This window comes from Leopardus geoffroyi, chromosome B1, assembly GCF_018350155.1.
Source record: "Leopardus geoffroyi isolate Oge1 chromosome B1, O.geoffroyi_Oge1_pat1.0, whole genome shotgun sequence".
NCBI classification, from domain to species: domain Eukaryota; kingdom Metazoa; phylum Chordata; class Mammalia; order Carnivora; family Felidae; genus Leopardus; species Leopardus geoffroyi.
The window spans coordinates 115,179,955-115,199,843 of record NC_059327.1 but is presented as its reverse complement, the minus strand read 5'-3'; the positions used below and the strand labels follow the sequence as shown (position 1 = coordinate 115,199,843).

Here is a 19,889-nt window from a genome sequence, read left to right as displayed (position 1 = left end):
AACGTAGAAATATAAAAGAAAGTTTATCTGGAGTACAATCTGAGAAAAAGCAAACTATGTTCCAGGAAAATGACAACCCACTCAATACCCCAACAGATCCTGATTAAGCTACTGAATTGTGAGAAAAAGAAAGAAATCTTTACTTCCGGGGCACCTGGGTGGCTCAGTCGGTTTTAGCAGCCAACTTTGGCTCAGGTCATGATCTTGGGATTCTTGAGTTCGAGTCCCACGCTGGGCTCGCTGCTGTCAGCACAGTGCCGCTTCAAATCCTGTCCCCCTCTCTATCTGCCCCTCCCCCGCTGTGCACTTTCTCAAAAAGAAAAAAAAACAGAAAAAGAAATCTTTACTTCCAATTCCAAAAATATTGTCAAAAAAAAAAAAAAAAAAACAGCAAAGGCTATAGAAAATTTGACAACATAATTAACAAGCTTGATCTAATGAGCATATCTAAAAACACTGCACGTATCGGGAGAATAGATGTTGTTTTCAAAAAAATTTTTTTTAAGTTTACTTATTTTTGAGAGACAGAGAGAGACAGGGCATGAGCAGAGGAGGAGCAGAGAGAGAGGGAGGCACAGAATCTGAAGCAGGCTCCAGGCTCTGAGCTGTCAGCACAGAGCCTGACATGGGGCTCAAACTCAGACTGTGAGATCATGACCTGAGCCGAAGTTGGACACTTAACCAACTTAGCCACACAGGCACCCTGATGTTCTCTTCAAATATATATTTATGAAAACTGATTACATACTAGACCATAAAGCAAGCACCAAAAAATCTGATAAACAGTATTTATAAGCATCATTAGTGGTAAGATAAATGGAATATACCACACTCAAGAAAAGGATTACCCAATATTCTAAAGATCAATTTTCCTCAAATTGACTTTTAGATACAATGGAATCCCAAACTGAATCCCTATCAAATTTTAGAGTTAAAACAATCACAAAGTTTATACAATAATGCAAAGAGCCCCCCTGCCCCACCACCAAAAAACAGTCAAGATAGTCCTGATGAAGAATAAGGTAAGAGGACTTATTCCACTGGATTTCAAGACTTATAAATATATAGTAAGACAGTGTGGCAATCACAGAGGAACAGAAAAGAATAGATCAGAGAGCCCAGAAACAAATTCACACCTAGGTGGAAACCTGACATAACACTGTTGGCACTGAGGGGAAAAAAAAAAAAGGATGCCCCTTCATCAATGTATGCTGTTGAGACAACTGATTATCCGCATGGAAAAAAAAGAAAATAGACCCCTCCCTCACATATACACAAAAATCAACTACAGATGGATAAAGGGCCTAAATGAGAAAGGCAAAACTGCTAAAAGAAAATATAGGAAAAGAAACAATTTTTCAGGCTTCCAGATGAAAAAGGAAACCTCCTAAAAAGGAAAAAAAAAAATCAAATTAGTCTCACACTTCTTCACATCATTTAATACCAGATTAAAATGGAGTAATGCTTTAAGAATTCCAAAACACAGTATGAACCAAATATATATTTTATCTAGCCAAATCATCGTAAAAGTCAGGCAGACATTCTCAAAAATAAAAAGTCAGGAAATTCAGGGCTGCCTGGGTGGCTCAGTCAGTTAAGCATCTGACTTCAGCTCAGGTCATGATCTCCCGGTTCCAGAGTTTGAGCCCAATGTCCGGCTCTGCACTGACAGCTAGGAGCCTGCTTCAGATTGTCTCTCTCCCTCTCTCTGCCCCTCCCCCACTCACACATGTGCGCACACTCTCTCCTCCTCTCTCAAAAATAAACATTAAAAAAAGAAATCTCAGGGAATTCAAAATCCAATGGAGGACTATCTTACAGAAACAACAACAGAACACTAACACTTAAAACTAGACCCAAAGAGAGAGCTCATGAGTGGACACACCATAATAAAAGGACTGATGATGAACTGGTGGATATAGAATCAACTTACAGAGCTCAAACAGAAAACAATCATGAAAATTTAAGACGTGAGAACAGAATGTGTTATGAACGTAGACAATGGAAAAGTAACAATTTAACAACAAAATAAACTTAAGAATAAGGAGATGAGAAGAATGTGAGGATGGGGTCTTCTTTCCTACAGAAACAATTAGACTTGTCTACAATTGAAGCATATAATTAAAAATACACACACAGGGGGTGCCTGGGTGGCTCAGTAGGTTGAGCATCCCACTTCGGCTCAGGCCATGATCTCACGGTTCGTGGGTTCGAGCCCCACATCGGGCTCTGTGCTCAGAGCCTGGAGCCTGGTTCAGATTCTGTGTCTCCCTCTCTCTCTGCCCCTCCCCTGCTCATGCACTCACACTCTCTCTCTCTCTCTCAAAAATAAATAAACATGAAAAAAAAATTTTAAAAAACTCATACACACAGAAAATAGGAATGCTGCTTTTCACCCATCAGCAAAAATTTTAAGGATTGGTAATATCCATGTTGATGAAAGGACACTTGGAAATGGACCCTCTCCCACACTGTTGGTAGGGGAGTAAATAGGTATAAAATTTTGGTGGTTAATTTTAAATACAATTAAATATTTTTAAATTAAATTTAATTTACAATTAAATACAAAATCTTAAATACAATTACTAGAAGTGAAAGAATCCGTCATTCTTATATGTTTATTTTTGAGATAGCACAAGTAGGGGAGGGGCAGAGAGAAAGGGACAGAGGACCTGAAGGAGGCTCAGTGCTGACAGCAGTGAGCCCAATGTGGGGCTTGAACTCACGAACCACAAGATCACGACCCGAGCCTAAGTCAGGTGCTCAACCGACTGAGCCACCCCAAGAATCCATCATTCATAAAGCCACCTCCAAAATCTAGATCAACTGACCCTCTCACCAGCCCGCGCTGGCTGACCCGAAGGGAGACTCTGGGAGAACCAACGAAAAAAACAATCAGACGCCAAAGCAAAAATTCTTTTTTGTGAAATTCTTTATCACTGTTTCTCTTCATATCGTTTACATCATTAGCTTCTTGAAGGCAGAATCCAGGTCTTGGTGCATACAAAAATTTATAGAATATAACATAGCTATTAACTAGAAAGTAGTTTTAAGATGCATTCTGGTTTCCCCCTTTACTTCAATAGCAATTCTGTAAAGAACAAAAGGAATTACCAAAAGGAAATAGGTTATAATTAAGCAACGCTGCCAGGTACATGCAGTGATGTTCCAGACACAAAAATAGCTCAAAATTTAAATAAATACCCTTAATCCTTGTTCAAGACTGTCTATAAACACTGCTTTTGAAATTAACTGGTTTATTTCTCTTGATCTTACCTGTCAGCCAAACTGTGCAGCCACGAAAACCACCTCTGGTCCCCACGACCTGACCTCTCTTGTTCCTGCTGACATGGTGAGCTTGATAGGTGACATTAGTTGCTCTCTGCATCCCCTGGAAAAAATTAAAAAAAAAGAAAAAAAAGAATTCTGATTTACCTCAGTCCTTTAAAAAGTAAATACACATATTCCTTGCTGTCGCTATTCTATGTAACATGCCAAAAGCAAGGAAAAAGATTAAAACTAACAGTTTTCGTTATAGTACCTAAGCATGGTGTTCAGTGTTTTGCCAATTAATTTAATTAATAATTTAATCAACTCAGCTAGTTTAATATTTGATTTAATTAATTTAACCCTCTGAGCCACCCAGGAACACAAAAACTCTTACTCCTGTGTTTTTACAAATGAAGATGTTAAACCTGAGAAAAGCTAAACAACTTGCCCAAGTGCCAGTTAACAAGGGAGCAGTGGACTCCATAACCCAGTCTTCCACTCACTTAGGCCCTACTAGTATACCATGTGAACTAAACAGGGTCCCTACCCTCACTGAGCTTACATCACACTGGGGGAGACAAAGCAGTAAAACTTGGTCGTATCAGAGCATGACAAGTGCGACTGTAAAAAATAAAACATGGTAAGCTGAAAAGAGACATCAGGGATGAGTACCTCTCTAGACAGGATGATCAAGAAAGGCCTCTAAGAAGGTAGCATGGAAGCAGACTCCTAAACAAAGTGTGGAAGGAATGTCTGTAGGCATCATGAAATGCACAGTAGTAAGAGCTTTTGCGTTCCTGGGTGGCTCGGAGGGTTAAATTAATTAAATCAAATATTAAACTAGCTGGATTATTAATTAAATTAATTGGCAAAACATGAAATTCATTGCTTATTTGTAGCTATTCCACAAAAAAAAAAAAAAAAAAAAAAAAAAAGGAATGCAATCATTTTCCCAAATATTCTTCAACAAAAATGGCATAAATTTATACAGGTCTCAAAGTATCCAAATGGACATTTCTCCAAGCAAAAAATACAAATGACAAAAAAAGCAGATTAAAAGATGTTCGACATCATTAGCCACCAGAAAAATGCACAGCAAATCAAAACCACAAAGAGATATGTATATGATCCACCAGGAGGGCTATAATCAAAAAGACAGTAACAAGTGCTAGTGAGAATACAGAGAAATTAGAATCCTCATACATTTGTGGTGAAAATGTAAAATACTACAGCCACTTTGGCAAACAGCAGTTCTGAAAATGTTAGTTACCACGTGACCAAATCATTAAACTCCCAGATACTCACAAGAAAACATGTCCACACAAAACATACATACCTAAGTTCATAGCAGCTTTATTGATAAAAGCCAAAAAGTGGAAACCCAATTGCCCACCAGTTGATAATTAGATAAAATATTTTAAAGTTTACACGATATACCCACTCAATGGATTATCGGGCAACAAAAAGGAATGAAGTACTCAAACACGTTACAACTTGGATGAACCTCAAAAACATTAGGCTAAGAAGCCAGTCACAAACACCCATGTATGGTATAATTCCATTTATTGAACTGTCCAACACGAGAAAAGCTAGAGAGACAGAAAGCAGATTAGTGACTGCCTCAGGCTGGGAGACTGGAGGGCAGGGAGAGTGACTGGTAACACGTAGAGGGATCTTTTGGGATTATTAAAATGCTCTAAAATTGATTGTGATCATGGCTGCAAAACTGAAAAATATTAAAAGCCATTTATGCATTTTAAACAGATAAGTTGAATGGTATGCAAATTATATCAATAATGTTGTTTTCTATACAAAACAAAATGAATTAGAGTCTCTATTTTCTCTCCCTATGGAGCAAAAGCATAATTAAGGTTCTTTTTAAAAGCATGTCTTTACAAAATAGGTATGTGACAGCATCCTTTTTTGATAGGGTGTTTGTATTTGATACTGCTTATAAGCTCTTACTTTTTAAGGCAGTTTTATTCATCATTCATTCAAAACTATTTACTGAATACATACTACACGCTTGACATTCCTCTAGGAATGAAACAGTTTACAGTACCAATAAAAAATCACTGTCCTCTTGGGACTTTTATCTGGTCCTCACTCCTAGTGCAGTGGTTCTCAAAGTGTGGCCCCAGAAGAGCAGAATCAGCATTTCCTGGGAACTGTTAGAAAAATTATTAGATCCTGCCTCCAGGCCAACTGAATCAGAAACTCTGGGGCAGGGCCCAACAGTCTGTATTTTAAAGCCCTCCAGGTGATGATGATACAAGTTAGTGTCTGAAAGCCACTGGACTAGGGACGCCTAGGTGGCTCCTGTCCATAGAGTATCAGACTCTTGATCTGGGTTCAGGTCATGATTCCAGGGTCACTGGATGGAGCCCTGCAATGCTGAGCCTAGAGCCTCCTTAAGATTCTCTCTCTCTGCCCTCTCCCCCTGCCACTCTCCCACTCAAGATTCTTTTCCCCTTCCCCTGCATATTCTCTTTAAAAAAAAAAAAAAAAAAAGTCACTGGTCACTGGAAGAGACAACAGGGGGAATAAAGACCAAAATGATTAAGTAAATTATATAAGTTATGCAGGAATAAATATCAGAAAGGAGAAAAGTAAATAAAGCAAAATTGTGAAGAAATATCAGAGAAGTGATGTTCAGACAGAGTGGCTTCAACAAAAAGAGGACACTTAAGACCTGTGATGAGCTGGGGCGGTGGGGGGGAGGTGAAGCACCTCCAGACAGAAGGAAGAGTGAGGACACAGAAAAGTGAAAACATGGACCAGGGAAATCTAGAGTGGATGGCAGGCAGTCTGAACAACTCCTGTGAAGTCAACACTCATAAATCAAAGCAATACCAGTCACTAGGACAGTGTTTTCCGCAGCCACATCAGGGACACAGGTTGAGGCATGGAACAGTCAGAGTAGATCCAACCAGGGCTGTGGTTTGGCCCAGAGGTCTTCAAAATGGGGAACAAACACCCTTGTAGGCATAGAAGCATGACCTTTGTAAAGGAATGCATTTCTATCCAGATCTTCAACTTCCAGATGTACTCTCTTCTAAAAACGGTCTGCCCGAGGCGCCAGGTCTCTCTTCCCACTTCCCCGCCAACGGTGCAGGTACTCCTAGTGCATCAGAGAAAGGCATCTCTGCCCTTCTGGGTCCTACCATCACTCATTGTGGAAAATCCTCTGAGGCCAAAGGGACAATCTGCCAATTCTTTTTAATAAGTACACCACAAGAGTCACACCCCTCACCCACTAATCGTCTCATTAACAGACGGATTTCCAACAAAATTATAAATGTTCAATAATCACTTATGAAAAATTATAATATGGGTCACCCGACTTATTTCTCTTCAATAAACTAATGAAGCAAACATAACTTTCCAGCTCCACATTTCCAAGATCTTAAACAAAAACAAGGTTCCCCACACAGATATCCTCATCTCTTGAGGAGGGACACCTCTACCCAGAGGTCACTAGTTTCAGCCCCCAGCCAGGCTGCCTGGGGAGAAGGGGGTGGGGTGGGGGGTGCTACACAAGTCAGCTGCAAAACCTGTTTGACTCAGGTCATTTTGCTTTGGGATTTGTTCCAAGTTATTTCACTTTGGGGCAAGAAGAAACATGTATCTAATGAATTTTAATTCATTCTGGCCCTGTAAAATACCTCCTGCTTTCTTTTTAAATTGAGTAGAATATATAAAATTACCTGAGAAGCTATAAACCAACCACTGAGGATGTGGCTGGGAGAAAATATAGGATAAGCAGAGATTGTCTGTTTTAATCACTAGAAAAGAATGCTACCTCAGGGTTTCTTGCCTCCCACATTTAAAAAAATTCTGGCAGCAGGGATGGCAGTCTAAGGACGCTTATTGTTTATAGATGTTTGATCTTTCTCATATTACAAAACAATCTTAAAAAGAAAAAAAAGATCTGCCACAATCTCCTACCTCCCAGTTTCTCAGAGTAAATTAAAGAACACTTTTCTTAAACTACTGGAATAGCAAGGAAGTGGAATTATGCCTGAACTTTACTAAGAACCTAAAGGCCACTCCCACATGCAATCTCCTAGTTCCCCTTCCCTTCTTTTCCACCCTCCTGCTCACCAAATCCTTCCCCCAATTACACCCACAAGAAATGACATTAGTGACTCACTAAGGGACAAGAGTGAGTTGTTTCCTTCTGATTCTACATTCCTGCTCAGTCTTCAAGGGCCTAGCTTCTATCCACAGGACAGAGAAATCAGGTTTATGGTTTCCTTCCTAATCGTCTGGGTGGTTTGTAGAAATATTTATGTGGCCTGGTGTGTGCACCCAGGCAGTCCCTGTAACATTTACCGCCTATATGGTTTGACTGTTCTTGAGGGACCGTTTTATACTTTCGGGGTCTTTCTCTGTACATATGTTTTGACTTCCTTGGGTGGGTAGGTCAAGCGCAGGGAGCTGCAGTTCTTGGTATTTTCCCCAACGTTCCAACTCTTCTCTTGTGCCTAGTCAGTGCTCAGTAAAAGTTAGATATAAGGCACTTATTTTAAGGTATGATTTGTTTTCCCTGCCTAACGTGCCAATGAAGACCAACATTCAGCAATCTTAAGTCTAGCAGAACTGGGATGATTCATTTCAACAGAATTTATTCACTTTCAACACGTAGGGCTAAACAACTCTCAGTCCTGTTACCAGGCTAACTTCACATGGCCTCTGACAACTGTGGTGCACATTTTCTACACATTTGACACACTTCTGTCATGATGCACACTAGTGGCCCAGGGTGCCTTTTTTGACCGTCCTTAATTTCCACATGGGCGGTTTTATTATTTTGTCCACTTCCCTATGGGACAAATGAACTTCTCCTATGATGCCATTTAGAGAATTTTATGCCTTATGAGTTTATCATGACTTTATGAGCAACTCTGCCTTTTTAAGTGGAATGTGTAAAAGCAATGAGCATATACCAAATAACAAGTATAATTCTGGACTCGACATCTATCATCCATCCCACCACCCGCCTTAAGCTGACTGCTAAACAGTGTATTCCTGAAAGGGTGTTACGGAAACTGGTCTGGATCACCTGGCAGAAGAACCAAGCGGCACTCAGAGATCTTGGAAGGCAGGAGGTTTATTTTAGACCAGTGGGCTCAGAGATCACCCTCCAGAGGTCTGAGCCCAGAGCATCAACAGAGGGGACAATTTATAGTCTATTACTTCTGCATTCCTCATTAGTAGTAATTTGGTGCCAGTGGCAGCAAGCAGGGTGGGAAGAAGAACCCGGAAGGGGAGTCTTCAGGCTGGAGGGACTGGAGTTCCCCTATCAGTCCTGTCGGCCATCTTATAACAGATTTTCCCCTGTCAAGGGAATCTCTGAAACGGTTACAGTCATGTTTCTTTCATGTCTCAAGACATACTATGGAGAGATGGTAGCGTAACATGTGAATAAAGCGAAGACATGGCAGAGTACATACAAAAAAGAAGAAACCTTGGGGCGCCGTGTGGCTTGGTGGGTTAAGCATCCGACTTACACTCAGGTCATGATCTCACGGTTCGTGGGTTTGAGCCCCATATCGGGCTCTGTGCTGGCAGCTCAGAGCCTAGAGCCTACTTCGGATTCTGTGTCTCCCTCTCTCTCTGCCCCTCCCTCACTCATGCTCATGCTCTGTCTCTCCCTGTCTCTCAAAAATAAATGAACATTGAAAAATAATTTAAAAAAAAAAAGAAGAAACCTTCAGTTCACAGTCACTGATAACTTAGTTTAGTTACTCACAAGTGGAATTAATCTTCTGAATATTAACAAGCCAAAGGCAAACAGCAAAAGTGAAGATCATACATTGCTGGAGGCTGAGAAAACTTGAAAATACTATACTTAACACCGTGAGATTCCAAAACATGCTGCACAGCAACACTGGAATGATGTTGCTCATCAGGAAGCGAATCTCAGGCTCTCCCCCAGACCTCCTGAATCAAAACTAAGTCCCTAGGAGGCTTATCTGATTGCCATCAACTACCATGCATGCACTCTGTATATACATCATAGGTACCCAACTAGTCTGTTTTAAAGATTAAGCAACATTTATATATTGAATCAAAATTTCAAAATGTCGGTACCTTTAATGGAAGGGCCCTAGGATGACCTCCAGGTAGAAAGCCCAGCTCTAAGATTCCTAGAAGTGAGAAATGAATCTAAGTCTATTTTAGTCATTGATCCCTTCTAGATACTGGGGATAAGATAACATTTCAGGTAAGGAGACAAACTATAAATAAAGAAATCATTACGCCATGACAGACCCCTGCATCTCCCACCATAGTGACAGTGGGGCACTCCCCATACATACGAAGGGAGTTCAGAAGCTGGACAGACAAAAATACACTAACGTCTACCTCAGATGTTGATATTAACTACTAAAACCATGCGAGAGTACACAAAAACCATGGACACAAATGTTCACAACAGCATCACCCATAAAAGCCGAAGAACAGAAACTCAAATGTCCATCACCTGATGAATGGATAAACCAAATGTGATATATATCCATAAAATGGAACATGATTCGACCACCTAAAGGAATGAAGTACTGATAACATGCTACAATGGATGAACCTTGGAAACATTACACTAAGTTAAAGAAGCCAGATGCAGTAAGCCATATGTTGTAGGATTCCATTTATAGGAAAATTTGGAATAGGAAAATCCAGAGACAGAAAACATTATGGACTGTCAGGAGCTAGAGAGAAAGGAAGAGGTAGGAAAGGGAATGACTGCTCATGGGTACAGGATTTCTTTTTGAGGTGAAAAAATGTTCTAAAATTAGACACTGGTGATGGTTGTACAACTCTGAATATACTAAAAAAAAACTTAAACATAGTTGTACAACTCTGAATATACTAAAAAAAACTTAAACGTACGAGAGATACAGACACAGAGAAAGGATGCAAACATCAAGGAAACTAGAAAGAAGACACAGAACAATGGCTACATTCACCTAAATTGAAACTGGATTCTATACATAATGTCTAACATTCCCACTATTTTTATTGGTTAAAACTCACTCGGTAAGGAATTATATCCTTAGAAAAGGGCATTTCACAGAAATAATTACCACTTAGGTAAATACCAAAAAATAAAAAAAGTTATTCTCTTCATTTACATTACTTAGTAACTTGCTTTCAAAACAATTCAGAGTTGGGAGTTTTAAGTGTCCGACTTCAGCTCAGGTCATGATCTCACAGTGAGTTCGAGCCCCATTCGGGGGCTCTGCGCTGACAGCTCAGAGCCTGGAACCTGCTTCAGAATCTGTGTCTCCCTCTCCCTCTGCCCTTCCCCCACTGGTGTGCGTGCATGCGTGTGTGCTCTCTCAAAAATAAACATAAAAAAAAAAGAGCAAAAGATGGTAACTTCCAAGCTGGTGAATAAGAAAATGTTATTATCAACTGGATCTTACTTTAAATTCCTAATTTTGCATGTCAGAGCTATACAAGTTCCTTTCCCTTTTTCTTACCCAAAACAAAGCGGAGAATAGTGTCTCTCAGCTTCAGCAATAACGACTCCTTGAACCAGATAATTCTTTGTTGTGGGAGCCATTCTGTGCACTGTCAGATGTTTAGTAGCATCTCTGGCCTCTATCCAACAGATGCCAGAAGCACCCCCAGCACAGGCACACACTAACAATCAAAAATGTCTCCAGATACTGCCAAACACCCCCTTGCGAGTGGCAAAATCTTATCTGGTTGAGAGCCACTAGAGTAGAGAACTACTTCTCAAAATTCGATGTAACAGAGCTCAGGCTGGGAAAGTTTATTTCACAATTCACATGTAGAGACACAAGTATGCTGAGGGGGAAGCTAATACTGCCAGGTATCATGCCAGAAGCCAGGGCTACAGAATCACCCAGAACTAGGATTCCAAAGTAGCCACCAGCTCTCAAAATTTCTTGCCCTGGAAAAAGAGTAAAAATGAATACATGAATACATAAATACACATAGAGTAGAAGAAATGCTGGCAGCCACCCCAAAGTTACTATCTAGACATGCCCTGTCAATACAACTTTCTGAGATGATGAAAATCTTCTATACTGTACTGTCCGATACACTGGCCACTAGGCAGTGGAGTGCCTGAAATGTGGCTAGTGCAGCTAAGGAAAAGAATTTATTACTTTACTAATTTTAACTAAATTTAAGTTGCCACAGGTGGCTAGCAGCTATCAGATTCGACAACACAGATCCAGACCTTGTTATCGTTCTTGTTATTGCTGTTAGTCAACATTCGTAAGAGTACATTCTTGGTGGAAATCCAGCTTTCCTTCTTCTTCAGGCAATTTTTCCAGCAGCAGATCAATACCTGCCCCTGACCATGGCCAGGCCAATGCTCTGAAGAACGAAAATATTGGCCTCTGCCTCGGCCTTTCATAAGCTGGGTGTTCTGCATGCGTGTTTCTGTTCTGTTCCACCTCAGTCTCCTCCAAAATCCAGAATGAGGTACTGGCCTTCTGTGAAAGGCATCTAACAGTGTATGGGACAAACTGCTCAAAAAAGGTAGAACTGGTAAAAGGGAGAATTATCTCATTCATTTATTTGTTTGCTTTTTAATTAACTCTTTCCCAGGTAGAATACAATACCTTCTCTGTCTTTTTACTACTGCATCCCTAGCACCTAGAACAAAGGCACACACAGAGTAGGTGTTAAATATTTGATGAATAAATAATAACAAGGGGGCACCTGGGTGGCTCAGTCAGTTAAGCATCTGACTCTTGATTTCAGCTCAGGTCATGATCTCACGGTTGCGAGATCAAGCCCCACATGGGACTCCATACTGGGCATGGAACCTGTTTAAGATTTTCTCTCTCTCTCTCTCTGTCCCTCCTCCCCCCCCCCAAAAAAAATAAAAATTGATAATAAAAAATAAGAACAACACCTTAAATATTGTTCATGTGCCAGGTATCACCATAGTATTTCAAATATACTGACTTACTTAAACCTCACTACAGCAGCACCTGGGTGGCCCAGTTGGTTAGGCATCCAACTCTTGATCTTGGCTCAGGTTGCAATCTCACGGTTTGTTACATGGAGCTGCCCCCACTCCCACCCCTACGGGGCTCTGTGCTGACAGCACAGACCCTGCTTAGGGTTCCCTCTCTGCCTCTCCCTCGCTCATGTGTGCATGTGCACACTCTCTCAAAATAAATAAACTTTAAAAAAAAAATTTTTTTATAATGTTTATTATTATTTTTGAAAGAGAGACAGAGAGCAAGCAGGGGAGGGGCAGAGAGAGAGGGAAACACAGAATCGGAAGCAGGCTCCAGGCTCTGAGCTGTCAGCGCAAAGCTCGACGCAGGACTCAAACCCACAGACCGCGAGATCATGACCTGAGCTGAAGTCAGCCGCTTAACCAACTGAGACATCCAGGCACCCCTTCAAAATAAATAAACTTAAAAAAATAAACCCCACTATAACCCTAGGAGATATGCACTATCTCCTAGTGGAGATATAGGTCCACCATAAGCTGTATCTTATTATTCACATTATTACCTTTGAGGATGAGGCACAAACGTATTACGGTAACATGCCCAAGATCACACAGGTGGTGACAAAACTATAATTTGAATCCTACCACATATGAAGCATATTCTCTAAAGCTGTGCAGAGATATTAATGTTATCTAAGGATTTTAATGTCTGAAGCACCCAAGCTTACTATGTACCATATTCCTTATCCCCACCTTGTTATATGAGAAGCTCAGTGTAGACACAAAACATCTGTAATGAAGTATCACTACATAATACGTGATAGTGGCAGCATGCAACATAATACAGGGGTGCATACCCAATTCAGCAATGTGTAAGAGTGCGCGCACACAGGAGGGAGGGCCACTGTATGATAAACAAGCCCACAGCTCTGCGAAGATTCTAGGAAGTGACAAAGGTTAACATGCAGCCCAGGCACAAGGAAAGGCTTGTGTAAAACCATGAGGATGAAAGGTACAGAAGAAAAATTGGGGCTGGAGATATGGAGCTATGGAAATTTGGGGAGTAGCAGGAGATAGGGGTATGGAAAGGCAAACCAGAATGAGACTACAGGTTGCTTCTGAATGTCAGACCACTCCGTGGGCTGGAGGCTCCAACTCCCCAGTAAGGCAGGTCCAAGCAAGGAATTCAACCCAACATGATTCTACCAAATGGGTGAGTAACCACTGGACCTGAACTGAGTGCCCCACATCTCCCTCAGCCCAACTCACACACTCATAAGGGCAGATAAAAGCTAGTCCCACATTGGGGCGTCTGGGTGGCTCAATCGGTTAAGTGTCCTCTTGGTTTCGGCTCAGGTCATGATCTCACAGTTACACGAATTCGAGCCCCATGTCAGACTCTGCACTGAGCATGGAGCCTGTGTGGGATTCTCTCTCCCTCCCTCTGCCCCTCCCCCACTCATACTGTGTCTCTCTCAAAATAAACAAACCTAAAAAAAGAAAAAAAAAGAAAAAAGCTGGTCTCAGTATAGAAAGGTTCAGTCAGATGGAGAATGAAATGCATTACATCTGATCCTTTGTCAGACTGAGGTATGAGGAAGCTAACGAAGCAAGTTTATTCCTGATTTCTCTTTAACCATTCTTGTAGACGTATGGAGACATCTCCCTCTAATACTAAATAATGCTCCCCAGTGCCAGAACATTATATTTTCCTAGGTCTTTCCTAGCTCTCATGAAGCCCCTTCTCTTACCTGTTCCTTCACAGGAGATACTACCCAAAGCTTAGGACTTAGTCTCTCATTTTTCTCTTCATTCTCTAACTCAAATTTAATCATCAAATCTTTATTTCCAATCTTAACCCACCTCAGTCCCTATCATGTTGTCCACGTGTCCCTACTGAGTATTCGAAATGAGGCTAGTCTGAATTGAGATGTGTAAGTGTAAAATACACCCTTAAGTAATATATCTTAGTAATTTTATGTTATGATAGTATTGAAGTTACATTTATGTTGAAATGACTGTTTTAAATATGTTGGGTTAGGGGCGCCTGGGTGGCGCAGTCGGTTAAGTGTCCGACTTCAGCCAGGTCACGATCTCGCGGTCCGTGAGTTCGAGCCCCGCATCGGGCTCTGGGCTGATGGCTCAGAGCCTGGAGCCTGTTTCCGATTCTGTGTCTCCCTCTCTCTTTGCCCCTCCCCTGTTCATGCTCTGTCTCTCTCTGTCCCAAAAATAAATAAACGTTGGAAAAAAAAATAAATAAATAAAAAATAAATATGTTGGGTTAAATAAAAGACATTAATCAAATTTATTTCAACCTGTTTCTTTTTTCTTCAATGGACCCTCTAGAAAATTTTCAACTACATTATGTGGCTGTCACTATATTCCTATGGAGAGCATATCTACTAAAAGCTGTCTCGCGTGTGCAGCATGCTTAAAATTGGATCCACCACTAAGAAACTCTATGACATCGCTGTGCCTCAGTTTCTTCATCTATAATATGGAAATACTACTTGTAATAAATGGGATAACTGTAAAAATAAGAACTATACACAACATTTACTATATGCCAGGCACTGTAAGCATTTCTCATATATTAGCTCCTTTAAATCTTCGCAACATCCCAGTGAGACCAAGGCTTCCATTTTACAGGTGAGCACAGGGAAATCAAGTGACTAGCCAAAGGTTATGTGGTTAGTAAAGAGCAGAGCCCAGATTTGAGCCCAGGCAGCTTTAAATGACTATCTCATGATATCCACTTCAGAAATGTTGCAAAAATTCACTAAGTTAACTGAAGTAAGACATTTAAAACTGTATTGGGCACACAGTAAATTCTCCTTCAGTGTTTAACTTTTATCAGCATTACCCCAGCCTCCAGCCTACTTCCCAATTTCCCAGCACGGCACAACTTTTCTCCCCATTTCTCAAGATTAAAACCTCAGGATCCAACTTTTAACACGCCTCCCTCTTTCATTCCCTAATTCTAGTTAGTCAGCTCCTTCTTACTCTTGTGTTTTTAATGCACCTATTCTGCTATTCCCACAGGCGCTTTAACCCGGCCCTTTGCACCCTCGCATCGGATAAATCAATACCAAGAACAACTTAAAGTGTTCATGTACCAGCACGCTCTAAATCTATTAGTTCATTTAGACCTCACTATAACCCTATCTGTTTTCTAAGACTTCTACATCTAGGCTCTAACAGTATCTAATTTTCCCAGTAGCCCAACCTTCCTGGAAATCCAATTTCATCATGTGATGGAAACTTTAAAGGAGTATGGGTTCTTCACACTTGTGTGTATCAGCTGACTTCAGTATGTGAAAGGAAAATATGACGGATGTTCTCTATTGGGGCAAAAAAAGACTTATAAGGCCCAGAAAATTAAAAATTCTAGCCTCACCAAAAATCTCCCAAGGAATCAAGTCTTAACTGAGCTAACATTAACAACTGCATAACCTAGCCCCACCCTACCCATTCAAATTTCTCTCCACTCCCTCGGTAAAAATTCTCCAGAGTGGTTAAACAAGGTTTCCTTGTTTTCCTTGTTTCTATAAAAAATAGTATTATTATTAATTCTTATTTCCAGCCTTTATTCATACAGTTCCTCTCTGCCTCACAAATCTGGGCACATTTCTCCTCCATAAACTTTCCCCAAACATTTAGGATAAACTAATCTCCCTTCTAAACTGCGATAAAACATGTCTTGCACTAGTCACTGTGGTCTGATATACTCATCACCTGGCAAATGCCACTTCCAGCCCCAACCAGGCCATGAGCAACTGGCTGGAAAGCATGGAGTCCCTCATTTTTCATCTTCTCCATCAGTGGCAAAGGTGCTCTACAAAGAATGAACACCTATTTGGCCAACAGTTAAAAAACAAATTATGGGGGCGCCTGGGTGGCACAGTCGGTTAAGCGTCCGACTTCAGCCAGGTCACGATCTCGCAGTCCGTGAGTTCGAGCCCCGCGTCGGGCTCTGGGCTGATGGCTCAGAGCCTGGAGCCTGTTTCCGATTCTGTGTCTCCCTCTCTCTGCCCCTCCCCCGTTCATGCTCTGTCTCTTTCTGTCCCAAAAATAAAAAAAATTAAAAAAATTAAAAAAAAACAAAAACAAATTATGGACGGTGTAAATGAAATCATCTGTAAATACCCTAATTTTGCCAACCTTATTTCACGAACTAAAAAATACCATGAGGTACAAGAGCCACACCAAGTTACATGGTAGTGGTTTCACTGCGCTTTCAAATTCATTATCTTCTTTGCTCCTCGAAACAACCTACAGAAGTGCACACTACTACACCCTTGTTAAGACAGCTAAGGGTTAAAGAAATAGAATGTTTTTCCTCAAGTTCACTCAGCTACTAAATGGCAAAGCTGGAACCAGAGACCAGGCCAGTAGTCCAGTGCTCTTTCCAATGTTCTAATTCACCTTTTATTCCTTTCCCTCCTTATCACATAAGATTAAATAATTAAAAGAAGAAAGGAATCAGGTGAGAATCTTAAGTAACAACAGATATGATAAACCCACATCAAATGAATATTTGCCTGAAATGGCTTTTTTTTTTTTTTAACTCATCAAGGTTAATGATGATTTACGAGGTTGCATTCAAAATTAAACCTCATGATCGGATTGTACTGTGAAATAAAAACCCATCTAAACTTAAAACCAGCGCCTTTCCTGACTCCAAAGTTGGACACCACCTCCCCCTCCCCCACCTCAATCTGCTCTATACTTACAATATCTTAAGGCTGTTTCTCATCAAAGAAATAAGGAAGGAAACAACCTCCTGAGGACACAGCACTTAACCATCAAATCCAATTGGCAGTCCTTGCTAAACGTTATAAACCATTAGTCTACCCATACCTTACTGTCTCCAGGAATCGAGTCCTTAAAACTCCATGTTATTTGTCAAACATTCCGATTTAATACTGAGCCACAAAGAACCTCAGTTCAGAGCAGTCTCAACTCATGAATGGCCACATTGTTGGGTACTCTCCCTTCACACTGAAACTCGCAAATGGAAAGACGTGGCGATGGATCCAAACCTGGGATAAATGCACTGGCAGAGCCAAGGAAAACCACGAACGCAATGAAAATGCGCCCGCCTTCGCCTCCTCTGCAGACCTTCTGGCCACTCCAAGAGATGCGGGAAGCATCCCCTGTCGGGGGTGCACGCTTCCGTAGCGGTCAGCTCATTCCCGAAAGATTTTCTGCGAGGTCTCATCTGAGTCGAGGAGCACGGTAAGGGAGCATTCTTCCCACGAAGGGTGGGTCGGACCGCACACAGAGCCCAGCCCGAGACCCCCGCCGCGCCAGCCCGTCTGGCACCCCCCACCGCCCCAGCTGGAAGGCGCCGCGGGCCTCGGGTACCATCCCCCGAGCTCCAGGGAGGATGCAGAGGAGGCGGGAGGTAAGGAGCGGCTCCGGAACGAGCTGCAACCAGAGCCTCCCAGAGCCTCCTTCGCTTCTCTGCCCCGACTCACCCAGTTCTGCGCATTATTGCTCAGCTTGACTTTCTTGCACAGGCTCCCAGGTACCTCCATAGCTGCAGAGCGCGCGCGGGTGCCGGGATCCTAAACACCAGGACAGTAGCCGGAGGAGAGGCCGACGGGGGCGGGGCGGGACGAAAAGGCGGGGCCTCCTTGCGCCCGAGTCGGCGCGCGCTTACGTACGCACGGGCTCGTGCTCGTACCTCCTACTGCGTGGCGCGTTGGTTGCGCCTCCGAAATGGATCTGGAGCAGAGGTATGTGGGGAGGGGCGAAGCGGCGGGCCAGAACCTTAGGCAGGAGCTGGGGGTGGGGCTTTGGCGCTCGCAACGGTGCGAGCGCGCACGACGCTCCTCCCTCTTGATTCTGAGGAAGGGGCGGAGCCTGGGAAGGTAGTCGTGGAAGTTTCCTGGCCTCTCCCGGGCTTGACGCCTTGTGCTGCGCAGGCGCTGAGGTTGGAGCCAAGTCCCAGGCGCGGGCCACCCACGGAAGGGCAAGGGAGGTTCTTGGCTCCCTGCAGCTGATGCTGGCTGGAAAGAGACATTGATGGAGTCTCCTGCCCCTCTGACTTTTCCTCCATAAGCGCGGCCACCAGTCTTCTGCCGCGCCCATTCTGTATCCTTTTCACCCTGTCCACATTTAAAAAGGGATTTTCCAGCCTCGCAAAGGGAAGAAATGATTTACTGAACAGCTTATTTTCCACACGTTCCGCTTGGCGGCTTTAAAATTCTGCTCAACGCGTAACTTCAAGAAACAGTCAATGCCCCTTCCTTGGTCATCAATAATTAATATCTCGACTGGGATTAGCGGTCATCTGCAAGGTGCTTCCTTCCCCACTTGGAGACCTCGCTTCATATCAGGAGATTTCTGTCCAGTAATTCTCAACCGCTAGGCCAAAAGGGCCCCTATATTATTAGTTTTTCCGAAAAGTCTTAGAGGACTGAATTCCAGGCTTAGGGAGGGCAGCTGGTTACCAAAGGGTAGACTGCCCACCTGTGCAGGACATTCTCAAATTCACCTAATTATTATAGGACCAGTTCATAGGAAAATGGGGGCGGGGGGGAGGACTTCCTCCACGAGTTACTCCCCGCCCCCTCCATTCTAAGGGCTTTTCCAAAGCTTGCTGCAGGCACAGAAATAGTACTCTGCACCTGCCCCCTCCCACACGCCGCCCACCACATCATCTTCAATCACTAAGACCTGAGGGTACTGCTTCTCAATAACTAGCAAATCAGTCTATTTCCCCCACTGTTACTGTCGTTTGTTAGGCCTTCCCCCTATCCAAGATGAATCACAACTAATCCCCTTAACTGAGCACCCTCCACCTGTGCGGCTGCTGCTCACACGCATGTTACTCCATTTTTGAATTGCTGTCAGAGTGGTACTTATAAAATTTTAAATCCAACCTTGTTTACTTGACCATATAAAATGTCAATTCATTGGTTCCCTATAGCTTTTTCTAAGGGGTGTTTAATTTGAAGTCTGTATATAGAATTGAATTTCGATATAATTCTCAATTCTCAAAGAGCGGGGCAGGGACAGAGACAGAAAATCTTAAAGCAGCCTCTGGGCTCACAGCGCATGCGGTACTCCAAATCTCTAAACCATGAGCTCATGACCTGAGACTGAGCCACTGAGGCGCCCCAGCCATTTCTTCAAGGAGTCCTAGGAAATGGTATTTAAAGGGAAATGGTATAAAGATATCACAGTCTGGGCTTTTAGTTGTACTCGTTGCTTCTCAGTCCATATTTGTGAGCTTTTCCCAATGAAAGACATTTTTAGGGTTAAAATACATCATGACTTTATATTGATACTGAGTTCAAATTCATGATTCCAGACATCAGTCATGCAAATGAGCCTGCAACATCTTGTCAAACCAGAAACAAGGAAATCATCAAAAAACACTAGGATTGAACAAACAACAACAACAAAAAAACCCACTAGAATTATGTCAAAAGGACTCAGAAGCCAACTTTAAGTTTTCTCCTGTCAAAGATGGTACAATTAGATTAGAGCACTAAAGGGATAATAACTATAAGGTATTGAAATAAACCAAATATGTTTAAATGTCCGTGTTCATAATGATTATAATTAAAGACAACTCATTGCTACCCTTGGAGGATGCTAGTGAGCCAACTCATTATTTTGAAACTGATGAATAAAAGGAAAGAATTTACCCTGCCTT

At 42.1% G+C, this 19,889-nt stretch overlaps 1 protein-coding gene and 1 long non-coding RNA gene across 4 annotated transcripts in view; one reads left to right on the top strand and one right to left on the bottom strand.

The window, feature by feature from the left end:
• PAPSS1 (3'-phosphoadenosine 5'-phosphosulfate synthase 1) overlaps positions 1-17,972 on the bottom strand; it is a 111,344-nt gene extending 93,372 nt beyond the window's left edge. The window contains exons 1-2 of one of the 3 annotated variants that reach the window (XM_045471053.1): positions 17,701-17,972; positions 3,277-3,391 (exon numbers count right to left, since the gene is read on the bottom strand). In XM_045471053.1, the coding sequence (XP_045327009.1) occupies positions 3,277-3,391; positions 17,701-17,760 (175 nt within the window). In that variant the 5' untranslated portion in view covers positions 17,761-17,972. Of the gene's footprint in view, positions 1-3,276; positions 3,392-17,080; positions 17,182-17,262; positions 17,473-17,700 lie in introns of those variants that run through there. The other 2 variants (XM_045471046.1, XM_045471058.1) reach the window with 2 other exon arrangements.
• The window catches only part of LOC123594328, a 71,789-nt gene continuing 69,249 nt past the window's right edge, over positions 17,350-19,889 (top strand). The window contains exon 1 of the long non-coding RNA XR_006710749.1: positions 17,350-17,458. This is a non-coding gene — a long non-coding RNA (uncharacterized LOC123594328). The remainder of the gene's footprint in view (positions 17,459-19,889) is intronic.